Here is a 27088-nt window from a genome sequence, read left to right as displayed (position 1 = left end):
CCAGCTAGGTGACTAAGCAGGAGTCCAGGTAAAAGATGAGGAGGTGGGCCAGGCTCAGATGCTGGCCTTGTGTGTGGAGGGAAGGGCCGCGAATGCACAGGATGTTTGTGGAGGGTCAAAGTGACAAGATGTGGCCACTACTTGGACATGGAGGCTGAAGGGTGAGTTGAGGGTGACTCCAAGGTTGCAAACAGGGCCATTAGTAAAAGGGGTAGGCTTAGGGACATGAATAATGAATTCTGGTTTTGACTGTTGGAATTTGAAATGCCTATGGCCCTCGGGTTCCAAATGTCTACTGGGCAGGTGATAACTGGAACTTGGGAGAGACAAGGAGCCGATACAAAGATCTGGGCATCAATCGTCTTAGGTATAATAAGCTATTGCCAGTGATGGAATGAAAATGGAGTATTTGAGGTAATCGACAGGTGCACCCTGCTCAGAGTTTGGAACTCGCTCTTCAGACAGGAAGGGAGGGGGATAATTTTAGAGGGGAGTGTGTCCCAAAGGTCTGTTGTCCAGTCTGAGGGTAAGGGGACAGTCTAATTCAGGGGTTCTTAATCTAGGGACTAGAGGTCTGTGGGAGATTTCAGAGGATCTGTGAACTCAGAAGAAGAAAAAGTACATTTTTATTTTCATCAACTTCCAACTGAACTTTGGCATTTCCTTCAATTATTTAAAAACATGATTCTGAGAAGGAATCTGTAGGTTCTGCCAGTCTTCCAACGGGATCTGTGATGCACAAAAAGGAAGGAAGTCTGGTCTAACCAATTCCGCAACAATATTTTGCACCATCATGGTGGAGTTTGGTTCTAATGTCTCAACAAGGTTATTATATTGGTAAAGACCAAATGGGGGCGGGGAGGGGCAGGAGGAGAGTAATGCCTGCATAGCTTGAATTTTCTAATGGTTGGAAAAAAGAGAGCTGGAGTGATTGAGCAGGTGTGTTTTCTTACCTATGCAACCTGCTTCTCCCACCTGGGCCTTAGTTTCCACTTGTAAAGTAAGGGTGGTGGGCCCTTAGGTCCCTTGCAGTTCTAGGTCTGGGACCCCAGGATTCTGTGGTGCTAAGTCCCAGGTTTGCCCCTCCTATGCCATGCTACTAATTAATAGTTTGGCCTAAAGTTTGTTTCAAAGATCTCGTCACACTTTGTAAGTGTCCTTGAGTACTACATACTGTCTGTGTGCTACATAGTAGTAACATTTGGCCATTCCTTAACCCCTTGGAACTGTTCCCCTTTGGGAGTGATGTGATGGTATAATAATGTATCTTCACATCAGCATTTTTGTTATAAAATGTCACACTTACTTTCTAATGAGCTCGAAAAGGTCTCGTGATTGTGCTCAAAGTCATTTTGTTGGGGATTGTTATGACTGAGCATGTGAGGGAAGTGCGACTGATCGGTGGGTCTGTGAAGCAAAGATGACTAGTTGACTGTTTATGATGAACACATGACTATGGCTGACATCTGTGGGTGTTTGAGAGTAGAAGAGAAGAACTGTGCTGTTAGCAGGCCTGATGTTAAAGTCTTAAGATCTCTAGGATCATAATTAGATTTGGAGGAGACCTCAGAGCGCCATAAGCAGACCTAGTATGTTAAAATCTCTATCTCTTCAGAGGATCATTGATCTGGAGGGGAATTTCAGAACTGTTCTAGTCCCACTCCTCATTTTACAGAGGCTGGGACACTTAAGACCCAATTAAATGATTTGCCCAAATTGGCATAAGTAGTAAGTATTGGAGGCAGAATTTGAACCTAGGTCCTTTGGCCAAAGAACCAGCAATCTTTCCATTGCACAGTTCTGCCTCATTATTGTATATATTAGAGGACAATGAATCTCTTTATAAAGGATTTACCATTGAATGCCCTCAAAAAGCAAATATTCCTGGAGCATTTAAAATAGAATTCTGTTTACAAAAATATTTCCTTCCGTCTACTGTGAATAGGTCTTATACATACAAGGCTGTTTGCAGATTGTCTCTCCTGTTCCTTTGTATCCCCAGGGCTTGTTACGTAGAGCCTGGCATACGTTACATGCTTAATAAATGCTTGTTGACTGACTATTGCTGGACGTGATAACGTGTGTTAAAATTGTGAACATATTTGGAATGGATGTTTGTATAACTCTGGAATGATAATTTCTATAAATCTGCTCTGTTATTTAACAGAAAGCCAGCGTTCAGTTATGGGAGGACTTCTTATCAAACACTAGCTAAGTCACCCAGCCAACTCCGTTCAGAGTAACTCATTATCACCGTCCTCTCCTCCTTTGACCTATCTTCTCCCTCCCCCACACCCTGGGTCGTTGCTAGGTCCTGTAGATTCCACAGTGTCCCTCTCTCCTCCCTTCCATTCCCACTGCTGCCCTGTGGCTTTGGGCCTTCATTACCGTTTTCCCAGGAGCTTCCTCATGGGTCTAGGGCTGCCAGTCTCTCTCCTCTGCTGCCAGGACCATCTTCTTCTAGTCTAACCCTGTTCATGCCCTTGATCACTCCCTTGCAAAACTATAACTAGGGTAGGGTGATAGGGGCTGTAATCCAGGGTGCTGTATGATAGGACACGTTGGAATGCTTCAGCAGTGTAGAAATGGCTCGATTTAGTAACTGGTTAGCAAGAAAATTCAATTGGAAGCTCCTGATTAGTGAGCTTCTCCCTTGCCCTGCCCTGCCCTTCCCCCCTTCTACTAAGGCCCTGCTTTGTGCTACTTGCTTTGAGTGTAACGAATCCTAGCTGTACTTCCGCCCCTTGCTCAAGAAATCTGCATGGATTGGTCCTTATCTGCTGAATTCCCCAGCTTGGCATTCCAGGCCATCAGAGAACTTGCCCCAGCTCACCCTGCCCATAGCACAGACCACCTGGTGACCAGACCATTCTCACCCTCTCCTTCCTGTGCCTTTGCCTGTTTTCAGGCTGTTTCCTCTCCCTGGAATAGCCTCCTCCTTCCCCAGCCCAGCGCTGCCCATTGGGATTCTCCTGAAGCTTTCAGACCAGTCTCCAATGACACCCTCTCCTTGATGCTTTCCCTGATCCGAGAAGCCCAAGCTCTTCACGCCTCTCCCATGGTGGCTGCCACGTTGCACTTTGCATTGGAATGATTGGGAGACAACCAGAGTTTGGCTTAAATGTCTTCTTTCATCTTTTGGCTCTCTGACATCCTGGGATTTGGTGATTCCAAGGTAAATGAAGGTATTCAGCCTTGGTGAGGAGCTGTTGGCCCTCAGACCTGGGGCTTCGGGCTCCCAAACCTGCACATCCAATGTGCTCAGGCTGCCCCAGGAGCCTTCATCAGTTTCATTTTTTCCTTGTCTTATTGCCAGATGCTTGTGCTAAAAATTTAATCCAGTCTGGCATTTGTGAGAGAGAGGGAGAGGGAGGGGAGGAAGAGAGCAAGGAGGGGGTTAGGGAGAGGAGAGAGAAGAGGACAAGAGGGGAGGGGAGGTCAGGAGAGGAAGACTGAGAGAAAGGATTCAGGAAGGGAGGGACAGAGAGAGAGGGAGAGAAAAGAGGAAAAGAAAGTAGGGGGAGACTGAGGGAGGGAGGGAATGGAGGGGGAGGGAGAGGGAGAGAAGAGAAGAAAGAGGAAGGGAGGGAGAAGGAAATACTAAGTGAGGGGGGATGGAAGGAGAGAGGGGAGAGAGGGAGAAGGAGAAAGGGAGAGGGAGAGAAAAGAGAAGAAAGGGGAAGGGAGGGAGAGGGGGGAAGAGACTAAGGGAGGGGGAGGAATAGAAGGAGAGAGTGAGTGGGGTGAGAGAGAGAGCAAGCGCATCTATAGCACTTAATATGTGTCAGAGCCTGTGCTAAGTGCTAGGGATGCAAATACAAGCCAACAAGGCCTGGACAGGGGAAGTTGGTACTCAGATGCTAGCATCAGTTGGTGCTGGAGGTTGGGAAGAGAAGCGTTGTCTGGTTCTGGCCAAGAGGAGGCAAAAGCTCCAGTCCAGGGTGGTTCCCAGGATGGAGTCCAAGGTTCCAGTGTGGGGAAAGGATGAGGAATTGAGGGTCAGAGTGAAGGTGGCACAGGTGGGAAATGGGGGCCAAGAGTGCCTACTATGTGTAAGGCACTCTGCTAGGTTTGGGTTTGCCAACACTCCGGGAAAACCCATGCCTGTCCTCAAGGAGCTTCCATTCTACTGAGAGGGTACCCAACACGGATAAATATATGTGTGCTAATTGGGGAGGAGGAAGCAAATGCTAATGCCTACGGAGCCTGGGGGAGACCTGGCTGGGGCACAGGAGCTGAGCTGGATGGAAATCTGGGGCCAACAGAGCCTCAGCCCTTTTCCGATGACATTCATTCTAATGTTTGAAGTCAGCTCTTCCCCCCCTCCCCCTTCTCTTCCCCCCTCCGCCTTCTCAAAAGGCATGAAAAGGTCCTTCTCAATAGCAAGCCCTCAAAGCAAAATACCAGCCTCAGAATATATATACGTCTCAGAGCCAGAAGGCATCACTCATGATTCGGTGCCTAATTAGTTTAGTACCAAAAGGTGTGAAAGCCTTCCTACAAGCAAGTCTCCCAGCCCCCTCCCCGATAGTGGGCGTCTGGTGAGAACTGGCCCGTGGTTGGGCCAAAGAAAGGGCCGTGGCACCCCTTAGTGGCAGCAGGTGGTGCTTCTGGCTCCCCCCTCACCAAGCAGCCAGCCTAGTCCTTCTTTGATTCTCTTTGACCCCAAGAGAGCTCTTAAAACTTCTCTTTCTTTGGTCTTACGCCTTCTTTTCCAGCCTCAGCTCATTCTAGGTATTAGCAGTTTGGATTTTTACTGTTTCTCGAATCTGGCTCCCTCCACTTGTCCTTCTCTATCCAGGTGGTCTGTAGGTCACTCTACTGGCAAGATTCTGGCATCCTTTGGCCTTCTCCCAAGGCCTCCACCATGATCATCCCTCCTATTTCCCATTTTTTTCACATATAGCAATGACTGCCCTACCCTCTCCACTCCCTTTATCGACACTGTCTCTTGTGAATAAGGTCTGCCCTTCTCTGGCCACATTCTAGCTATGGGGCTCATTCCTCCAAGCTTCTGCTGTGCCATCAAGGTCAAACCAGGACCTCCAGCTCACTCTGCTTCTTAGTTCTGCTTTGTACCAGGCTTTTCTAACTGGTTTGTTTTTCCTCCTGTGAACTTCTGGGTGTCTCAGCTGTCATTCTTCCTCTGTTTTAGCCACTCTCTTTGGCATCCAGCTTGGTGGCTCTGCGTTGGCAGCTTTGCTCTCTCCTCCTCCTCCCATTTCATTTTAAAGCCCTTTGGGTTAGATCTGCAAGACGCCAAGTCAAAACATCCTTGCCAGCCCTGCCGGGTCAGCGCCGGCCCTCTCAGTTCAACACTGGCCCTCCTGGGTCAATGCCAGCCCTGGCCAATAGGCACTCACCATTTCTTTATTTCAAACCCAGGTCCAGAGATCCAAATCCCTTTTTCAAACATGCTTTCCTTAACCAGCAATTGTTCTCTTACCAAACCTACTTCTCTCTTGTGAATCCCTCCTCTCAGTGAACAGCACTGATGAAAATGCCACCTCTGTCCTTAAGTTCTTCAGTTTTCTTGCCCAAGTTCTTGTCCTCTTTATAAATGCTTTCTAGGCTCCTTCTGGCAGTATCATTTGTGGCCACATGAATCACGCCAAGCACCAGGTGCCTATCCAGTTTGACAAGTCTTGGGAAATTCCCTGTTGTTGCTTAAGTGCACACTTTGAGAAAGCCACAAAGGTCATTCCTATTGTTCTCAGCCTGACAAATGACTGCCCCAGGACCCCTCAGCAGAATCCTCAGCCTGTGTCCTCTTCTCTCTGCCTTCCCTCTTACTGGATGCTCTTCTGTGGACCTCTCCCATCATTCCTTGGAGAACAAGCAGCCATTTCCTTCCCAGTACAACTAGCTTCCTCCTTGTTCTGAAGAGCTTCAGGTTTGGTTCCTACGCCATCAGTGTTCAGGGGGCTTCTCCCTCTTCGCTCTCTATGTGACAGCTTCCCACCCCCTCCTGACTGAGGCCAAGATTCCTCCTCTTGACCTCATTGTCCTTTTGGATTTTCCTGCTGAAGACAGTTTCTGGTTTTTAGCAGCACTTGTATAACCACCCAAGTGGACTTGTGCCGGTTGGTGACTGAGGACCCCAGACTTTATCAGATCCTGTCAAATTCCAAACGGGTTTAGACCCTCTCATTGGGCAGAACCAGGAGAACAATGTAGCCGCAAGCCACTTTGAAAGATTTGAGGATCTGAATCGATCCAGTGACCAACCATAGGTGCAGAGTATGGATGCTGAAACACGTTCACCTCCTCCTGACCAGCAGGGTGATGGGCTTAGGGGGCAGATGGACAGATTATAATTTGGCCATGACCAGTGTGGGAACTTGTCTTGCTTGACATATCCATGTATGCCACAAAGGTTTGGGTTTTTTCTTTTTTTCAATAATAATGAATTTTTTAATGAAGGTATCTTACCAGCTGTGATTTAATAATTGGACTGTCTTTTCTATCTCCTTCAATGATGACCAGACTTTTGTCCATGGCAGCAACATTTGGCTCTTGTTTTAGAGTAGTTACGTACAGAAGAGAAATCCTGGAAAGTGATAACAGACCATTCTTCATACCCTTTGAATCGCAGCTTCCCAGAATTCACTCATCCCTCGTCTAACAGACATGATGCGGGCATTAACTGATGTGTTAGAATGTATCTGGACTCACGTTAATGTCTGTGCTTTGTAAAAATAGTCAGTTTTGGTGAAGAATTAGCTGAATGGCTTCATTAAACCAAGATGCTTCTGTAGGTCTGGAGCCCATGATGAATTAATTGATCCAGGTCTGCCTGAGAGGCAGCTTGCTATAGGAGAGAGTGTTGGGATCTGAGTCAGAAAAGCCCTGGGTTAGAGTCCTGCCTCAGAAAGATGCTTAGTCATGTGACCCCAAACTTCTCCGGGCCTTCATTTCCTCCTTTGTAAAATAAGGAGGTTGGACTCAAAGGCCTCTTGAGGTCCCTTCCTGCTCCACATCTGTGATGCAGTGAGTGACAGTGGACAAGTCACACCCTCTCTCGGCCTCAGCTTGCCCGTCTGTTGAATGGGAATCATGATGCTTTTACTCTCTTCTTCACTGGGTAGGTGGGGAAGGTTTTCAGATTGTAAAGCATGACACGTGTAGGTGTGTGTATATACATACACACACATGTACATCTATATATGCACATATACACATGAAAATGATTGTCTTGCAAAAGGAAAGACTTTCTCAGTGATTTCATTTTTGCCAGAGCGTCTTGTTAAAGTCAAACCCACATCAAAACCAGATGCTTCCACCAACATGGAAGAAATGATTTCAACATAACATGAGTAACTAAAATTCGAGTTGTTGGCCAAAGGACACAGAGGAAGGGCCAGGGAGGTTTATGGGTGCCTCGCCCTCCCCTGTTACTCCCAGGAGATGACTGGCTCCCTGAGCTGGGTGCTGAGCACGAAGGTACCTCTCTAATTGACCTCTTTGCTGAGGATTTCATGGTGTGACGTGGTCAGGGGTGGCTATTTTTATCTCCAGTTATTCCAGAATTTCCACCCTCCTGCCTGATGCCAGGCATCTCCATTGTGTCTCCAGCCTGCTGTTTTTGGCTCTTCCATCGACACTCCTTGAGATCTCTCTGGAAGCTGCTTCCTTTCTTGTGAACCCAAAGGTGAGGCAGTTGGGGTTTTTGAGACCCACTCTAGAAATATGAGTGACAGCTGACTGGTCCCTAACATTTATAACTTAGTCACTTTCCCAAAGCTCGGTGGCTTCTGTGCTGAGTTGTATTTGGAAGAGCTGAAAATGCAGGGACCAACTTGAAACATGTCTTTTTAGTACTGAAATTCTTAGAAGGAATTTCTTTTTTCTGGGAAGATGAATTACTGTGGGGTGGCTACTTTCAGAATTAGGGGGAGGGTTTTAGGTGGAAGGCCATGAATTTAGCCTTGCCCACTCATCCCCCAGTGGTCAGATTTTGGTTCAGCTTTTTAATAGGAACGTGTTAGCATTAATTTCATAGCCTGCTTAAAGTGCTGGGTTCTCCTCCCTTTTGTTCGTTCCAGGGCAGGTGTGTATTACTTTCTCCTTGCTGGAGACCCCTCTTGGTTTCCGCTTTCTTCATTTCATATTATTCTGGAATTAGCCTGTGTTGGGAGGAAAGTTCAGTCTGTAAGATTTCTAGCAGGGATCAGACTGGATCTGTGATTTCATCAGTGTGAAGAACTCCTCCCAGGGAAGGATCCAGCTGGTAATGCAGGTCAGCACTTTGTCTGTGGCCTCCAGTCCCAGAGAGCCAGATCCTACAGAGTCTTAGATCAACAGAGAGTCTTAGCCTTAGAGAGCTCACATCAAGAACTCATGCCGTTGATGATAGCGGTTGAGCCGTAACAGTAACTCGGAACCACCACATGATTACCGAGCGATTTCTTTCCTCCAACCAGCTCGTTTGGTCCTGACCTCTTCTTATTGTTACAATTCCATTTGTCACTATTATTTGTGTAGTTTCCCTGGTATCATTATTAAGGAAAACTGCTGAAGCCGAGGCTCGCAGGGGCTTGTCTACGGCCACCCGGCTCCATGAGCTCTCTGGGATCTGACTTTTCTTTAGTCCAGTGGAGCAGGTTACATCTCCGCTTCTCTTAGCTGTGCATCTATCCAAGTGCTTCCCTCTGATTCTTGCAGGAGGCTGTTTGGGGGCATCTGACCTTTTATCTGAATACAGGGAGGTCCTGTAGTTTGAGTCCCTGAGTAATTTCTGGTGTGAGAGCTTAATTTTGTAAGCACCTCCCAGGATTACAATGTTTAAGTGACTTGCCCAGGGTCTCAGTTCTGAAGTGTTAGAGATAGGACTCAAACCTGGATCAGAGCCCAGCATTCCCTCCCACTACACCGTGCCATTTCTTTGTCCTGATTACTATCTAATAATTCCAAGTAACAACCACCTACAACTGTGTGCAGTTGTTTGAAGGAGAGCTAACTTTTCCTGTATGACTCTGAGTCCTTCTCTGTCAAGATCAGAAATATATTTGCGAGAAGCACAACCACGGAGTATCAGAATGGAAAGAACCCACATCAGCCATCATTTGTTATTGTTTAGTCGATTAGTGGGTCTGACCCTTTGTGATCCAACTTGGGGTTTTCTTGGCAAAGGCATGGAGTAGTTCTCCATTTCCTTCTCCAGCTTATTTTACAGAGGAGGAAATGGAGGCAGATAGGGTGAAGTGACTTGCCCAAGGTCACACAGCTAAGTGTGAGGCTGGATTTGAACTTAGGACGTCCTGACTCCAGGGCCAGTGCTCTCCCCACTGTGCCTTATCGGCCATCTAATCCAAGCCATCCCTAAACAGGGACTGAGCCTCTCCCCCCGGAAAAAATACCCAACATACATGAATTTCTGGCTACTGGGAAGGAGGATACTCCACCTCCCAAGACAGGCTGAGTGCTTGGCACACAGTAGACACTATAGAAATGCTTACTCCCTCCCCAGTATCAGCCCTAAATCTGCCTCTTCTGGCCATGGCCCCAAGAGTTTGCTGCCTTTGGGGCCAGATGGACTAATCCCGTTCTTCAAGAAAGCCATCACGGCCCTCCTCGGCAGGTCTTCTGGGTTCCCTCCACGCTCTTTTCCTTGCTTGGAAGGGAAAAGCAGAATGTTCTAGTGTCTGGAGAGCCAGCACTGGAGTTCGGAAGACTGGGTTCAAATGTAGCCTTAGACACTTCCTAGCTATGGGACCCTGGCCAAGTCACTTCACCTCTGTCTCAGTTTCCCCAACTGTAAAACGGGGGATAGCATTTCCTTCTCATGGTTGTTTTGACAATGAAATGAGATAATGTTTGTAAAGCATTTAGCAGAGTTCCTGGAATAGTAGGTACTTAATAAAATGTTTGTTCCCTCCCTCTTTCTTCAAACCATTAGATCCCAGGACTCAGCAGTTCTTCCTCGATTAGAAGAGCAGACATTTAGGCAGGAATTTTGCTGCCACCCTCATGGCCTGTATTCAAAATCTGCTCAGCCTGACGTGAAGTGCCTTTTGGTCCTAAGAGATAAGGGACTTGGCTTTTCCAAGAGGCACTCAGGTTGTATGCGTTCAGGGTGTTTTCCTTGGTTACGGTTTATGAGGACTGTTCCCGTGACCAGTCAGTCTAAGTGGGACTGGTTGGACAGCTTGGATTGATTGGGGAAAACACACTTTTTTCTTTAAGGGTTGCTATGTACTTGGGCTTTTATGTCATCAGACTCTGACAAAGGGACACTTAGTTCCAGAGGAGCAAAGGGGAGACTGTTGAAAAGTTACTTTGACTCTTTACTCAACAGCAGCTAGAATGATTAGTTCAGGCATACAGTCTATAACCTGTGATAGAATAAGCTTCTCTAAAAAGAAACCATCTGAACTCACGTATGCAAAGCCCGGGCTGCAGTGACTATGAGGTTCAAAGGAGATCATCTCTGAGAAGCTCTGTGTCACAGTTCACTCTTATTAGGATTATGCTGGGGAAGAAAAGCTCTCTGAGCAAACCCCCTATGGGGGCTCATGGGTGATAGGCACAGAAAGCAGAAAAAGAGGGAGGCCCCTCCTCCATACACTGACCAAGGCCAGTAGGATAGTAATACTACGGTAGGAGGTGTCAGTACAAGGAATAATTAAGTAATCCTGCCGTCATCTCAGTCCTAAGCACAATCAGTTGGGGCTCTGCAGCTCTGATATGCCTCGATATTTCAATGTGATCTCCTTGATGGAGGTGTACTCTCCCCACATACAGGTAGCAGCCCATGCGTGTTTGAGATTCTGCTTTAAATCTCTAGAGAATCTGCCCTCTGGGGTTTTTTGACATCCGTTCCCAGTGAGCGAGCGACTCTCCAGAAGTCCATGTTCCTCACTAGCATCTTGGTATTTCCTGATTTGCAAAGAATAACAGAGTTTAAAAGATGAGGTTCCCTTTGGGGAGCGTTTTGGAGTTACAGAAAGGAACTAATGCCTAATTTCCTATGCTCAGTTCAGCCTTTTCCTCCTGTTCATTTCTGGGCCCAGATAATATTCATTTTTCATTTCCTATCCAAGATATATTTACTGATGGACTAAGGAGGCTGCCTATGCCCTCCATTGGGGACAATAGTCATCTTTGATTTGATTTTTTTCAATTCTGTTACTATATTTTGTTTCTGCATCACCTTCATTTCCAAATATATCTCTCCCTCCTCTGCTATCAAGAGAACCAGCCTTTGTCACAGAGAATAAAAAAAGGAAAAAATCAGTTCAGCTGAATCTGGTATATTTAGTTTTCCACACCCATGGTCCCCCACCCCTGCAAAACTGGTTGGCAGGTCCATTTCTTGGTATCTTCTTCCAGGGCAGCCTTGGAGCGTTCGGTTTCATTGTTGCTGCTACTCCGTTTATATTTATGTGGCTGTTGTTTGTGCTGGGCTCTCCTTCACTTTGCCTCAGTTCATAGACATTCTTCCGTGCTTCTCAGAGTTCTTCCTATTCGTTGCTTTTTTTATAGGGCTGGAGTAATGAACTTTCAGTTTGTTCAGCTTTCATTCCCCAGCCAGTGGGAGGCTTCTTTGTTTCCAGCCCTTTGCAATTGCTAAAGTCGCTGGTGTACTTGACGCCTTTCTTTCTGCCTTTGACCTCAGTGAGGCGAGTTTCCGTCAGCCTTCTCTCCTCAGAAGAATTGGAGCAATTCACAGCTCCACGGACAGGATATTTGTGTTCCTGAGTCTTCCACACTCCTCAAAACATATATTAGAAGTAAAACATTTAACAGAGCCTGAAATAATTCATAAAGAATAAAGGAACACTGCTCCCTCCCCATCTGGGGATTCCTTCCTGGAGACTGTCAGGGTCTCCATCCTGGATAAAGAGTGGGAGAGCTTGTTTCTCTGAGATCCTGCCCAGGGAGAGGTTTCTTCTGTTCTCGACCAGAGGCTGACCCCTGGTGGGTCTCATGGAGCCCTCACAGCTCCCACCTGCTTGTTCCTGGCAGCTGTCCAGCCAGATGTGCCGCTGCTGGCCCCTTTCTGGTACCAGGTGGTCATTTCTGCCCACTCAGCTCCTCTTTCTTCCTAGAGGGTCTCTGTTACCCTCCTGACATGGCTGAGTCCCATAAGAATGAAAGCTTCCTTCTTCCCAGTCCTTAAGGCCCAAAGGCTCGTGGGAAATGTGGTCTGTTTGCTTTCTCTTGTCCCTGTTACACCTGGGTAATTTAACCAAGTGATTTCCCATATTTTGTTCAGAATGCCATTCATTCACATTAGTCATTTGTGCTGGTGACATGATGATCAATTAGGAACACATGTTTAGAGCTGGAAGCAATGGTTCCCCCATCAGTTCCTCCTCTTCATCTTACAGATAAGGAAACTGAGGCAGAGAGAGGTTAAGTGTCTGAGGAGGGATTTGAACTCAGATCTTCCTGATTCTAATCCCAGCGCTTCAGCTACTGCCCAAGGAGGAACCCCAAAGCCTAATGAGGAAACTAAGCTTCAGAGAGGTTAGTGATTTGCCCAGGGTCACACAGCTACTGAGTGCCTGAGATGGGATTTTAACTCGGGTCTTCCTGGCACTAGTTAATGAACAAGCCTTTATTAAGCACCTACCCATGCCAGGCACTGTCCCAGGTGCTGGGGATACAGTGACAAAAATGAAACAGCCCTTGCCCTCAAGGTGTTTAATAATGGGGGAAACATAGATGGATTTGTGTGTGTATTGTTTATGTCACACACTTACAGCTACCAAATAGAGAACTAGGTCTTGCTTGACTCTGCATCTTTGTTACAAGAGTTTTCTTTTTCTTTCTTTTCTTTTTCCAATATGGGGGTGGGAAGAGGGGAGAAGGGACCAGCAGCTGGCGGAGTCCAGGAAGGCACGATCTAGCCTGGGGGTCTTTGGTTGGGCTTTAAGGAGACCTGGGCATTACAACAGGCCGAGAATGGAGAGTATTCCAGTCATGGGGGCAGGAAGTGGAAGGTTACGTATAGGGACCAACCACAGAGTGTGTGAAGGGGAGCATCTGGGTGACAAAGTAGACAGAATACTGGGTTTGGAGTCAGGAGGACCCAAGTTCAAATTCTGTCCCAGATGTATACTACTTGTGCCACTCAGGGCAAGTCACTTAACCTTGTTTGCCTCAGTTTCCTCATTTGTAAAGTACAGATGTTAGACTTAATGGCCCCACAGGCCCTTTATCAATCTAAGTCTATGATCCTGAGTTACATGCAATTAGGTTGGAGCCAGCTTATGGGTGGCTTTAAGTAGCAAGCAAGAGTTTGTATGGGGCCTCAGAGATAAGAGGATTTTACGGATGGTGCTTCTTAAGTTGGGGCATTGACATGTTGTTTCAACAATCCAGCTAGCAGCTTCTGTGGGGGTGTAAGATCCACCTACAACCAGCACCCAGAAAGCTGCCAACACGCTGCAAAAGCCCAGGTTCTTTTGATCTGCTTAACTAAGGAAAGCTACGTTAAGGGGTTGACAAGCTTACTTTAATTCAGCGTACAAATATCATTCACTTAGTTCAGGGGAAGAGACCAGCACGCTGAACTTCAGAACAAAATACAAATCACAAACGTCAACAGACAGACCTTGTCTGATTCAAATCCCAATACATAGTTACCACCAGAGTTCAACAAAGTCTCAGCATCAGGGTTACAAGCTGGAGGGCCCTTAGCTACAGCTGCCCAGAGTCTCTGCATCAGCACACCAGCATGAGTGAGAGCCCTGCGCAAATGGCTCTGTCCTCTCTTCTTATAGGGCTTCAGATGTCATCAAACATCATCTGAATGACCAGAACTTAGGCTGCTATGATTGGCTCTTGAGTTAGCCCCTCCCCTTAGGACCCTGGGAGGTTCACATCCACATATGTTGGGTTAACACCTAATAGGGGTTAGAGCCTTGGTAAGACTCAATGAAATACACTGAATTACTCAAAAGAAACAAAGCCAAACTCTTCAAGAGCACTTGTTGAACTAAGTGCTAAGAGCCCATTTTGCTTACCAACACACATGTGCTTTGGGAAAATCGGTTTCACAGCTAATTGGAGGCTGGACTGGAGGCAGGGAGCCTGATGAGGAGGCTACAGGAGTAAGTGAGACTAGAGGTGATGAAGGCTTGAAGAGGAGGTGGGAAGGAGGAGCCGGAGGGTGTGTCAGGTGGACAGAAGAGAAAAGATCCAACCAGGTTGTGGTGGTGAGTCTTCTAGACAGGAAAATGGCCTTTCCAGCTATGGAGTCTCTGTCAATGGAGAGTCGAGTTTAAGTGTTATGCCTGACACATTTTCTTTCCCCCTGATACAGACATCCCATCTAACACTAATTGGTTCCCTGTAAACCTGTTAGGGTTTTCTCGGAGAAACAGGTGGTCTGCATGGCATCAAATGAAAGAAAAAATGAGCCATTTCCATCGGGGTATCCATGACCACCAGAAGGTGTTTTGTTCTTGGGATGAGGGCAGATTTGTGATCTCAACTGTGGTTCAGAGGTGTCTCCTCTGGTCCTGGGCAGTCTGGATGCAGCCATCCTGAAGGCTTCCCTTACAGCAGAGTTCTTAATGAGGGGCCTATGAGCAGGCGATGAACAGAGATGGAGAAAAAACTGACATCTTTTATTTAGATAGAACTGGTTTCCTTTGCTGTTCTAGGTTTCATTTTATGCTTATACAATTATTATTAATATGCATATAAAGTTATTATTCTGAGAAGATGCCCCAGGCTTCATCAGATTAACAAAGGGGTCCATGACACAAGAAACAGGAAGAACCTGGCATCTTTCCCCAGGGTATAAACCTTGTGTATCACCTGCAGGTGGTAGGAAGTGTCATGGCAGAGACCGAGACTGTCCTTGGAAGCCACAGGGAGCCCCCGGAAGGGGCCACAGAAGACACTATCTGAAAGTCCTGATTGTGAAGGAGCCAGAGATAGGAAACAAAGATAGAGACAGAGAGACAGAGAAACAGGGAGAGACAGCAAGGGTGTTCCTGACTTGCCTTATGGTTCAGTGGCCAGAACTTCCTTCTTCATCATCACAGCTAGCATTTAGATCGCACTTTAGGGTTTACAATGCACTTTTCAAACATTGTCTCATTTTTTCCTTACAACAATTTTAAAAAATTTTGGTGGTGAAGAGGGGTTGCCCATCTTTGAGAATCTTAATTAATTTAAATGACTGTAATGCCATGGTTCCCTCTGACAAAGACAGAGCTGGCAGAGGCGGATGCTAAGACTGCCTGTCTCAGCTGAGGGATGCAGGAGGATTTCAGCAGAAGAGTCATTCTAGAATCTCCCTTGGTTTGAATTTCATCTCTGATTCTCCAGCACCGCTCCCACTTTGAATTAGATTATCCTTTTGTGTGTGTATCTGATGACCCAAAGTAAATCACTTTGAAGTCCATTGTAAACTCTAAGGCATTACAGAAATGTGCGTTCTTGTTTTTGTTTACAGGGATTTCCTTTGTTCTCTCAGCCTGCACAGAATTAAGAATTGTGTTGTGGTGAGGTCGTTAGAGAAGGATTCCAGTTGGATGGACATCTCTGATGCCTTAATCAGTACCTGCTTAGGGTTTACAGTAATCATAGTAATGACAGCAGTCATGATGCTAGCTGGCACTGAGAAAGCTCTTTCCAGATATCTCATTTGATCCTCAAACAACCCTGGGAGATAGAGGGGGTATTCTTACCACCATTTTACAAATGAGGAAACTGAGACAGCGGAGGTTAAGTGACATGCCTGAGGTCACCCAGGTATCAAGTGTCTGTGGTTGATTGAACTTGGATCTTCCTGACTCCAGACCTGGCACTCTATCCGCTACACCCCCAGATGCCTTAAAAGTGTGAGTTCCTTAATTACTACTACCCTTTGGCCCTGGACAGATAGATTACGTAAACTTTGCAAGCCTCGATTTCCTTATCTGTAAAATGAGAGGCTTGGATCTGATAGCCTCAGAATCCATGATCTTTTGTGGTCTGTGACCCAGTGAGCTCGCTGGTAGGCACACACACCTGAGCGTGCGATGAGAGTGCCATGTGCCATTTGTACCCACGTATTCTCAGCACCTCTGGTGGTAGCAGGAATCCAGGAGAGCAGGAAGGTGTCCGATGATCACTGCAGAGCTAAACAAGTTACAGTGAATGAGTGATAGGGCAGGATTCAGCCCTAAGGTGAGGTACAATGAAAATGAGAGGAGTGTGGGGGAAGGGGGATGTGTATGACCAAGTAGGAGGCAGAAAGCAGAACCAGGAGCCCAGTGTGCTCAAGATGGCGGATGGACACGCCCACTTCCTTCCTCCCAGTGCCCGAGGTAATCCCCAGTGCTTGGAGATGCATGCTCTTGGTCCAGTTGACTTGGCAACGGTGGCTGGTTCTGCTTAACTGGTGGTTATTGGTTTGCAAACGAAGGGGGGGAAGGTGGGGGTGGTCAGGAAGTGATTGTTGGGAAGGACAAATAACATCACACAAGCTTTTCTTAATAAATGGCTGTTGGATCACAGAATTCTGATCCAGAAGTAACCTTGGGTGTTACTTCCATCCATTGAGCCATGAAACCAAGGGCTGGAGAACTGTGCCTGGGTGAGGCCAGGAGTAAACAGAAGAGGCAGCTGCAGATTAGAGGCAGTGTAGTTGAATGGCTAGGGAGCTGACCTCCAGACTGGGAAGATCTGAGTTCAAATCCTGCCTCTGACACGTCACATAGGGTCTGTGTGACCATGGCTAAGTCACTTAACCTCTCAGTGCCGGGTAACTCTTTAAGATTCTAAGTTACAAAGAGAGAAGGTCCCTGCATGCTGGAAGTTCCCTCTGCCAGTGAAAAGTCCTCTCCTGCTGATTTCAATTCTTCTTTCTTCCTGTATCAAGCCTTTCAAAAAAACAACTAAAGAAAGAAAGAATTTTAAAAATTCATTATCACACAAGCTACATTTTGAATAACCTTAAGGTGATAAAGTCTCTCATACCTCACCACTATACCTGTTGGGTGCTGAGGTGCTGGAGGCCGCTAGGTGACTTCCAACTCTGTCCCACACTTCCTATAACTGTGTGACTCTTGCACTTACCTCTGTCTGCCTCAGTTTCCCTATCTATAAAACGGGGATAATAACGCCTTTCTTCTGGGGTTTCTGTGAGGATCAAATGCGATCATGCTAAATTGTGATATAAATGCAGCTATTATGATCACTCTGAGTCAATCCATGGCTCATCTGGGGGGAGGGACTCCCCCATTCCCCCAGCCGCCCCTTTGCCCCCTCTCCCTACCTCAGCCTATCAGCTAGGGTCTGGGGTTGGTTGAAGAAAGGAATTCTTGTCCTCCTATGAATGTCAGACCTGGTCCTCTCCCCAAGGGGATATTTGTAACTAAAGGAATCTCTGCTTGGCTGATGGATGTGTGGGAGCCAGAGCCTTCCTAGGAAAGCTGTATCACCAGGAGAGGGGAATAGGAATGTAAGCCCCTGCTCAGGCCAGTCTGGGTCCTCGGAGGTGTTTTAGACATTGGTACTGGCCCTTGGTGAGAAGGAGCAGAAGAAACTGGCCGACCCTGAGTGTGCAGATGGCTTCCTTCCTCTTCTGTGATATGAAGGACTTGGCCCCGAGGTCCCTTCTCTGGGCCTCATTTGCCCTGCTGTGAAATGAAGAGGCCGGCCTGGCCTCTAAGGTCTCAGGATTCTGAAATATTGCTCCTTCTGGATGGAGACCTCTGAGCTCACTTCCCTGTGTTATAGGAAGGGGTGGGTGTGCTTTAGCAAACTCTATATTTAAAAGGAGGGGTTGTGAGAAATGTGTCCCCAGGGCCTTGTCTGGAGAGGAAGCGTGGGCCAGTCCCACATGCTTGGCCTTGATGGAACAGAAGGCCACACGTGGACCTTGTCCAGGGCTTGCCAAGCTGCTGGAAATTTGTCTGGTGGGCCACGATGCTCCCATCTGCCTGGAGCTGGATTGGCAGATCTGTTCTAGCCCTGGCCTGACATTGGGCATGGCCCACCATGCTATGCCAGGCGGTGGCTGAGAACTGGGCCCCAACTGGCAGAGCTGACCTCATTTGGTCACCAGGCGGGGCCAGCAGACAGCAGCTTCCTTTCTGGAGCGGCCTAGCCCGGAAGAAACACAATGGAACTTGTTGCTAAGCAACCTCCTCTGCCTCTGGGTAACAGAGATGCGGCCAGGAGGAGATGACTGCATCCTGTCTCCCTTGCTCTCCCTCCCCTCTTCCCCCTTGCCCCTTCCTCCTGGGGTGATGAGGGGAGGGAGGAAAGCAGAGAGTGTGAAGACATCGGAAGTGGCTTGGGGGAGGGGGCCCAAGTGCCTGAAGACTGAACTGGCTAAGGTTGAATCTTTTGGTTAAAGACAGCTATGATTTTCTTCTGGCTGTTTCTGTTCCCCAGCCAGTCACCCAGAAAAAAGAGGGGGGGGGGCTTCATTTACCTTGCAGAAAAAAAGCAGCCTTGTCACCTTCCGGCCCCCAGCCCAAGCTCAGTCCCCGGCTTCCTGTTGGGGGGGTGGGAGAAATGAATGAAATGTATGTTTCTGAGACATTCTGAGGTGCCTGACAGGCGGGGGTAGAATGCCCAGACCAATGATGTGAGTAGGAGGCGAGGGATTTGTGTTAGAATGTGGTGATGAGAGAAGCCCCTTCACATGATGTCTGTGCGTTCCAGTACAGTTGAGAAGTCGGCTGTGACTTTTGGTTAGTGGTTTAGTGACACGGGGAGAAGATGAAACTTTCTCTGAATGAGTGTTTACTCTATCAATGCTCCTAAACGTTTAAGCTCAGTTGGCCTTGAGCTCAGAAGAGAGCCGTGTCCATGGACATTCACCTCCACCTTACCTGGTATATATAGATGTGGAGATCTGGTGCTGGTTCGTTTGTTTTTGTCTCCCCCTCGAGGCTCAGGCCTCCTGCAGAGCAGGCTTTGGCTTTTACCTTTGTAGCCCCAGAGCTTAGCACAATCCCTGTCATCTAGTAGGCACTTTAAAGTGCTCCTAGACTGACTAGCTGTCCATCCCCTGGGAGTCTGCAAACAAGAAAAAAGTGGCTTTTTTATACATAGTGAATGGAGGAACGAGACATTTGCTTAGGGTCAGTACTTTTGTGGTTGTTTTCCCTTTTTAACCCAGTATCCTGTAGCCCTTCCAAAATCCTGACTATGGAGAAGAAAAATGCCAGCAAGCTTTGATTGGAGTGCTTGTTAACTGATTAATTAACTATCATACCTAATTCGAGGTTGCATTTGCTTTTCGTTCAGTTTATCACTAAGCAGGCATTTGCTAAGGCCCTGCTATGCCTCAGATGTTCCGCTAGCAGCTATTGGGAAGACAAAAGTATTGCTGTCCTGAGGAGTCTAAAGGGGAGACTACCAGGTGTCGCACTGAATAGAGCACTGGACCCTGGGCAAATCACTTAACCTCTTTGACTCAGTTTCCTCACCCGTAAAATGAGGTGGTTGGACTCAGTGGCCTCTGAGGAGTGATCCTGTGGTCTGCGCAAATAAGTATCTTCAGAATCCTATGAGGTAATTTCACAGGGAGGGAAGGAGGGAGCTAACTTCTGGAAAGATCAGGAAAGGTGAGTGGGTGAGTCCCGAAGGAAGCTGGAGATTACAGGAAGTGAGGAGGGAAGGCATTCCAGGCATGGGAAACAGACAGAGAAGCCTCTGTGCATCCAGCTGTGAGACCCTGGGCTGCTCACATAAGCTCTCCGTGCCTCATTGTCCTCACCTGTAAAATGGGTAATGATCCTTACCTCCCTGGGTGGTTGTAAGGATCCAGTAAGTTAGAAAGCTCTTTGCTAACATCAAAGCTCTAGGTAAATTCTGCTGTCCTCGTTGTTCCTGGTATTAGCCGTCTTCACTAACGGCAAGGTTGTCTGATTTGAGTCACATTTACAAACAGTAGGAGTCATCCTGTCTGAGAGGGGGCAGGTAGACACGCTTGGTGTGTTGTGTTAATCTTGCAGTGCAGCCAGTGTTGATTGGGAGCTGGCTGTGTCCAGCATACTATGCCAGGCACTGAGTTGTGGCTCTCAGTACCCTACAGTGCACAGGAATGTGACAGTTGACAAGCATTTATTGAGCACTGACTATGTGCCAAACACTGTGCTAAGTACTTCAGATGCAAAGGAAGGCAAAAACAGGGTCCCTGCCCTCAAGGAGATTCTATTCTCATCTGCCAGGGAAAGCCTCTTCCTGCAGAAGTTGGGGTTGAAATTGAGTCCTGAAGGAGGTCTAGGAGGGAGGCCAAAAGGTAGAGGTGAAGAGAGAGCATCAGGCAGGGCCAAAGGCTCGGAGGTAGGAGACAGAGTGTGTTGGGTGGCAAGGAATAGCAAGAAAGATCAGCGTATGCGAAATCTCTGTTTCTAACTATTCAGATGTGCCTGCAGAGCTTGAAATACACAGACCAATTTTTTGGTGGGGGGTGGGAGGAGGTCACTGGAAGCCCAGTGGTTTGAGTGGCAGCTGGTCATTTCCGGTAGACTGTGGCAGGGAAAGAACCCCTTTAACAGATGAGAATTTTAGCTGCAGGGAAGCAGCCCTTTTTCTTCTCTGAGAGCAGAGCACAGGCTGGACTGGGGCTGGACTGACAAGTCTTAGCTGTTGGGCCCCCAAGTCCTCCAAGCTTCCAGGCAGGAGACGACCCGGTTGTGCTGGTTCGGAGCCCCTGAGATTCACTGAGCAGGACAAGGTGATCAGACCCGTGCTTTAGGAGAACCACATTGGCAGCAGCATGTACAGTGGCCGGAGCCAGGGGACCCACACAGTCCAGGTGTGAGATGATAGTGTCCTGGCCTCTCCTCTGGGACCGCTTTGCCGTTTGGCCTTTCTAAGACCAGCAGGTTTAAGGGCCAATGGTCATGAAATCTCCTACTTACTTCTAGGCAGTTCAGATGTGCCCTGCAGAGCTTGAGATGCCCAGGCCAGGCAGGGAGACTGGCAGGAGGGTCAGGGGATGGCAGCCCCAGCCATCGGTTCTTCCCTCTGTCCGGCCTGGGCTCAGCTCCCAGAACCAGGAGGGCTAGGGCCCCCAGCTCTTCTCTCTGTCTGCCCTCCCGGCACCTCCTCAGCCAACTCCTCTCCTGCTGACTCAGAATGAAGCTTGGGAGCTGAGAGGCGGGGCCAGGGCAAGCTTTTGACTGCCTTTCCTGTGTGTCTAGAAATAGGGTGGGGGACGGATCAACGGAAAGTTACTTGGGGCTGGCCTGAGCAGGGAGGCTGCGGCAGAGTTTGGGCTGAACCTTTGGGGGAGGCAGGTGGTGAGATCCCCCAGCAGACAGGCACTGGAGAGTTTCGGTCCGCGACCTAGGGGACCACCTGCATTTGGTTCACTTCCTGGCCACGCCCCAGGTGACCAGCCTCAGGCCACGGCCAAGCCCAGCTCCTTGTCTTGGGGCTGCCAGGAAAACATGGAAGTCTCATCACAGTGAAGACAGGTTGGATTTTTCCCTTCTGCCAAGTAGCAAGACTTTTCCCCTTGGTTTTCATGTGGTGGATCCAGAGCCCCTCTGGCCTGCTCCCCTGAGATGGACTTGGATGAATGAGAAGAGCTGGGCCCCCGAAACTGCCCACTGCCCTCTGCCCTCTGCCCCTGCCCCTGCCACCGCTGCCTGAGGTGAAGTTTGGGCTTGGAGAGACCTCGGTTAACAGAGACCTCAGCCATGCAAAAGAAAGAAATAGACTGCTTGAGTCCCGAAGCTCAGAAACTGGTAAGGGGAGGGAGCCTGTCACCCGACAGTCGGGCATGGTGGTGGCTGGGCAAAGGGACGTGAGGAGAATTGTTTTCTTTTGGTTTCCACCGCAGGGAGAGTGCCTCTTTCCTTGCCTGTCTCCTGGTGGGTGGAACAGTGCCTGTTGCTGTTGGCCAGGGGAGGCGCTGGTGGGGGGCCCTGAGGTCTCCCTCTTCCCTCCTTCCAGCCCTGCTCTCTCTGTCTCCCTCTGGGTGGGGTGGGGTGGGGAGGAGAGGGGAGGGGAGGGGAGCGCCGCCCTTTTCTGCCCAGCCCAGCCTAGTGAAAAAACCCCCAGGACCGGGAATCCAGAGACCTGGGGTCGTGTTTCCCTCTCTGGGCCCGCCACTGCCTCAGCTCATTCATTGTGGAACCGGCCTCTTTCCCTATCAGGGTTTCGGTTTCCCCTGTGTGACATGAAGGTTTCTACTGGATGGCTTTTGAGGAGCCTTTCCAGCTGTGGCAGGTTCGGCAGGCCCCGGCCCACCTCAGTTTCCCAGTCTGTAAAGTAGAGGGCTAGGGCTCCTTGGCCTCTGGGGGCCTTCCCAGGGGTAGCCAGGCAGGGACCCAGAGGTACAGTAGGAGAAAGCTCTTCAGCCACAGGACTTGTTAAACAGCACTTTGGATTCCCTTGGGACAGCATGTTTTCCTTCTCCGTAAAAGGTTTTTCTTTGTTCATTATGTTAAAATGTTTGATTGAAGCACCTCCATTCTGGCAGCCCAGGGAGTCACTCCTTTTTCCTTTGGGGCCCAGGCTCCTTCCCGGACGGGTTTCTGCCAAGCAGTTGTTATTCGGCTGCCAAGTCGCCTAACTTGGGGCACACATGTACCAGGAAGAGCTCAGAGGCAGAGTGGTGCCTAGCGTACCAACCCCCTGAGCCACCGACCTGCCTGACAGCCTGCCCTGGCTTGCTTCCCCAGGGATGGCCCCATTGGGGTCCAGTTTGATAGTTGTAGGTCATTCTGGGGAAGTAGCTGCCTGGACACCAAAACCCACCTGCTCAGGAACCGCTGAGAACGATCTTGGGAGCCCCCTGGGGCTGATGGGGGGGAACGAGGTGGAAAATCTATAAATAGCAAAACAACCTCATTTTACAGCTGAGAAACTGAGGCTCAGAGGTGAAATTACTTAGCCAAGGTCATAAGGCTGTAATTGGCAGTAAGTAATTACCATGTGTCCCACAGGCATGATGGTAGTGAAAGCTAGCTTGTGTCTCCACGTTGAAATCCTCCCGGCCACAGTCTGGGAGGGGGAGGGGGAGGAGAGACTTTTTTCATGGTCACCCCTGCCCCTGCACACCCAGTGAAAGGCAGATTCATCTGAGGTGTGCACTCCTGCCTGCTGTTTGTTATCTGGCCCTGGGAGGTTTTGTATTGACTCTAGCGACCTAGGATTGAGGCCCAAACCTTCAGGCTGGGGGACTGCCTGGGAAGGGGGGGTGTTCAGCAGGAATTGGGGCTGCCACCATTCTCCCCCTCTGGATGGCAGCAGGCCACAGACAGGAGCTCCATTGAAAATTAACATTGCATCTAAAATATTTGCCCAACCCCCTCAAACTTCCCTTTGTATTTCAAGAACTGGTGCCATATTGGGGTGGGGGGCGGGGTGAGGGGTCATGTTTCAGACATTTAATACGTTGACCTTTGTCCATTTGGAGCCTGGGCTTAAGACAGGGCCGGATCTGCCAGCAGCAGCCCCCATGTTACTGCCTTCAGTTAAAAGTAAAATGAACAGGGTACCTTCACCCCTGCCCAAGAACCTCACTGAATCCAGCTGCCCCAACGTCCCATTGGTCGGTACCTTCATGATAGTGGGAGAAGTCGAGGAAGGCCGGCAGCACATCGGGAGGACACACAGGATGGGCTGGGATCCTTGGAGCATCACCGAGATCCCCACCCATGGGCCTGTTTGAGGGAGTAGCTTTGAACCCACCTCCCTGCCATTTCTGGGCGAGGCCTTCTTTGCCTTTGCTCCAGATTGAATAGTTAATCGCTAACTGTACATAGAGCTTCAAAGTCTGCAGAGCCCTTACCTCATTGGATCTCACCACACCTTCCCCAGGGTGATGCCTAGCCCCATTTTGAAGATGGGGAACCTGAGGCAAACAGAAGCTGGGTGACTTTCCCAGGGTCACACAGCTGGTGTCTGAGGCCTCATTTGAACTCAGCTCCTACCAACTCCAAGTCCACTATGTTCCAGGCTTCTGAAGTTTAATTAGGAAGGCCCTCTGCTCAGCTGGGGCACCTCCCTCACACCTGGCATCACCATAAATTAGAATGCCTGCAATGAACACTGGGTATTTTCCCATCGTGGATATTTCTGCTTACTGTATTTATTGGAGGGGGGAAAACTGTGTTCTCCTTTGTGCTGGTCAGTATTTATAGGCCTAAGGTCAAAGCCTTTGAAAGGCCCCAGATCAAGCAATCTCTCTTGCATCTCTGGTCAAACAGTATGACATCACTGCCAAGCCATGCCCGGGCCCTTGGTACCTTCACTTGCCACACTGGTAGGCAGCAGTGCCCCAACAGCCTCAGAGGTGAATGCTGGCTAGGATGTGCTATTCAAAGGTGGGCCAAGCTCAGAGTACGGGAGAGCCATGGTAGGTCTCCTGGCCCCCGGAGTAGGAGAATGCCACAAGGAAGGCATCCTGGCCTATACAGGGCAGTTTTTCACTTTGAAAGTTTGGTTTCTTTATAATTAAGACCTGAGTGTGAAGGTGGTGGTGGCTGGAAGGGCTCTAAGTTAGGGCTCAGCTGGGCACTTTCTCTGGTTCCATCAGATAGATTGGGGCTCGCCATTATCTGATGTAGGATAGAGAAAAAGCCCTGTCTCTGCAGATGCTTCTCTGGATCTCAATGGATCAGCCAAAGGGCTGGGTTTTTAAGTACTCTATAACTGGGTTTTTAACATCTCTACCTGTTGATTGAAACCTTAGGAATCACCGAATAAAGTGGGAGCATGGGTTGGTTGGGAAAGAGCAAGACTTGGAAATCTGGCTGGAGTCCTGCTTCTGTCACTAGCTGTGAGACCCTGGGCAACTCACTGAAGGACTTTGTGCCTCAGTTTCCTCATGTGTAAAGGGGGGATTTAGGAGACTTTACTAGCAGGTTCGTGGGTTTGCTGGGAGAGTCATGTTTTGTAAACCTTTAAAGCATCAGGGAGAAAAGAGCTGCAGTTTGGTTCAACCCTCTGAGGTTACAGGTGAGGGAGCCCCAAGTCCCCTGACCTGGAGGTCATCACTGTCACTTCCACCATCTCCCTTTCATCTTCAGTCTCTCTCTTCTGGCTCCTTCCCTGCCATCTCCAAACATTCCCTCCTCCCCAGCTCTGGCCCTCTCTCCTCCCTTTTACAATCAGCACTTTGGAGGAAGCCTCTATGGTCTGTGTCTAGGCTTTCTTATAGGCCCCTTGCCATCTGGCTTCTGACCACACCAGTCAGCTGACATTGCCTTCTCCATGGTTGCTAGTGACCTCCGCATTTTTGAAATCTGCCGGCCTCATCCTTCCTGACCTTAAGGCATTTGGCGCTGTCTCACCCTTTCCTCCTGGGTGCTCTTCTCCTCTCTGGGCTTTCTGGGCAGCAGACTCTCTGACTGCTCCTTCTCTGTCTCCTCTGCCACATCAACCTCTCTGTCTCGTACCCTGCGTGTGGGTGAACCCCAGGGCTCCATCCACCAGTTTTTTCCTCCCTCTCTGCAGTGCCATCAGCCAAGATGGGTCCAGTTGTCAACTGTAATGATGGTTATTAAAGACTTCCTCTCTCTCTCTCTCTCTCTCTCTCTCTCTCTCATGTTCTCCAGATCCACATCACCAGCTTGGTTTGGCTGTTGGACGTGTCTGCTCAGACACTGTCCCGTAGAAACTCACCATCAGCCCCCTCTTAAACCGGCCGTTCTCCTGATTCACTTATTTCTATCCAGGGAAACGTCCTCCCTGGAGCTGCCCACGTTCTCAGCTTCAGGCATGGCGATCTCTTGATTTTGGCCCCTTCTCATATCCCAGGTTTTGTCGGTTCTGCCTTCATGTTATCTCTCACTTTGTCCCCTTCTTTCCACCTGGCATTCCCCTGGTTCGCCCTCCTTCCTCTTGCCTGGATTAATAGGCCTCCCTTCTTCTTGTGTCTTCTCTACAGTCCCCAGCCTCCTCATGACTGACAATCTGACATTCCTAAAGCACGGGGCTGCCTTTGTCACCCCCTCCCCACTGCTCAGTAGATCCTAGGGGCTCCCTCTCATTCTGGGATCAAATACACACGTGTCAATGGACACTTAAGGCCCTCCATAATCTGTTTCCTGCCTTCTAGACGTATTTGATATTACCCCACCTCTCCCCCATTCTCTCTGTCTCTGTCTCTCTGTTTTTCTCTACCTCTCTCCCACCTCCCTCCTTCCCTCTTTGTCTCTCTTTTTCTGTGTGTGTGTGTGTGTGTGTGTGTGTGTCTCCTCTCCTCTCCTCCTCTCCTCTCCCCCTCCCCTCCCCGTCTCTTTTTCTCTGTGCGTCTCCCTCTTGTTCTCTGTCTCTGTCTGTCTCTCTCCCTTTCTGTCTCTCTGTGTGTCATTCTCTCTCCTACCTCCTTACCTCTTTCTTTTTCTCTGTGTGTCTTTCTCTGTCTCCCTCCCGCTCTCTGTCTCTCTCTGTTTCTCTTTCTCTCCCTTTCTTCCCCACCCCCCTGCTCCACCCCCTTTCTGAATCTTGCTTAGGTCCTGACTTTCCACTCATCATCCAGATCACTGCTTAGGTCCCTTGACTTCACTAAACATCTCCTTCCTCTTCTACAGCAACAGGACAGTCTCACACTACCCACCTCTTCATGAAGTTGTTTCGAGGGAAGCATTTTAGAGTGCCAGAAAGGGCTGTGCAAAGGTCACACAGTCTTCTTTTTAGGCTTGGAGCAGACCCTTAAGATACTGTGACAAACCTGGGTAATAGTCCTAAGTTAGCTGTCCTATACCCTGAATGTCATGTTTCTCCCTAGTACTCCAGCGGAAATGAACATTGAATTTTAGATGATTGTTTTTCGTGGTATGAGGTACTTGAACTTTAAAAAAAAATTCTATCCCTAATATTTATTGCTGAACACACATTAGTTCTCAAGAGTCCTATGTTAGTTTAAGGGCTATAGGATCACATGCGGGAGCTAAAGCATTCCTCAGGGTCACATGGTCACGGCAGTACTCTGGGTTTGGAACAGTTAGAGAGAGGTTTGAAATTCCAAGGTAATAAATGACTGAATAGCTAGCATTCCTGAGTCAGCCCTGTATGCACAACAGGAGCCCGACCCAGGCTAGCGATAGGGACTGGTCCTGTGGTTTTAGTAATGCAGGGAGCTCCCAGGTGAGGAACCTCCCTATTGCATTTCTCCCTATGAGAGAGGTTATGTGACTCACCCGGGGTCACACAGTCATCATGC

General features: G+C 48.8%; 1 protein-coding gene across 19 annotated transcripts in view; it reads left to right on the top strand.

Moving 5' to 3' along the window:
• LRRFIP1 (LRR binding FLII interacting protein 1) overlaps nt 1–27088 on the top strand; it is a 196769-nt gene that overhangs the window by 65484 nt on the left and 104197 nt on the right. Inside the window, exon 1 of one of the 19 annotated variants that reach the window (XM_036769013.1) lies at nt 21129–21659. The exons of the other annotated variants lie outside the window; for them this stretch is intronic. Within the exon in view, the coding sequence (XP_036624908.1) occupies nt 21612–21659 (48 nt within the window). The 5' untranslated portion in view covers nt 21129–21611. Of the gene's footprint in view, nt 1–21128; nt 21660–27088 lie in introns of those variants that run through there. 19 annotated transcript variants of the gene reach the window in all.

The sequence above is a fragment of the Trichosurus vulpecula genome, chromosome 7 (genome assembly GCF_011100635.1).
Source record: "Trichosurus vulpecula isolate mTriVul1 chromosome 7, mTriVul1.pri, whole genome shotgun sequence".
Lineage (NCBI taxonomy): Eukaryota > Metazoa > Chordata > Mammalia > Diprotodontia > Phalangeridae > Trichosurus > Trichosurus vulpecula.
The sequence above is the reverse complement of the archived record's forward strand: the minus strand, read 5'-3'. Positions and strand labels throughout refer to the sequence as shown.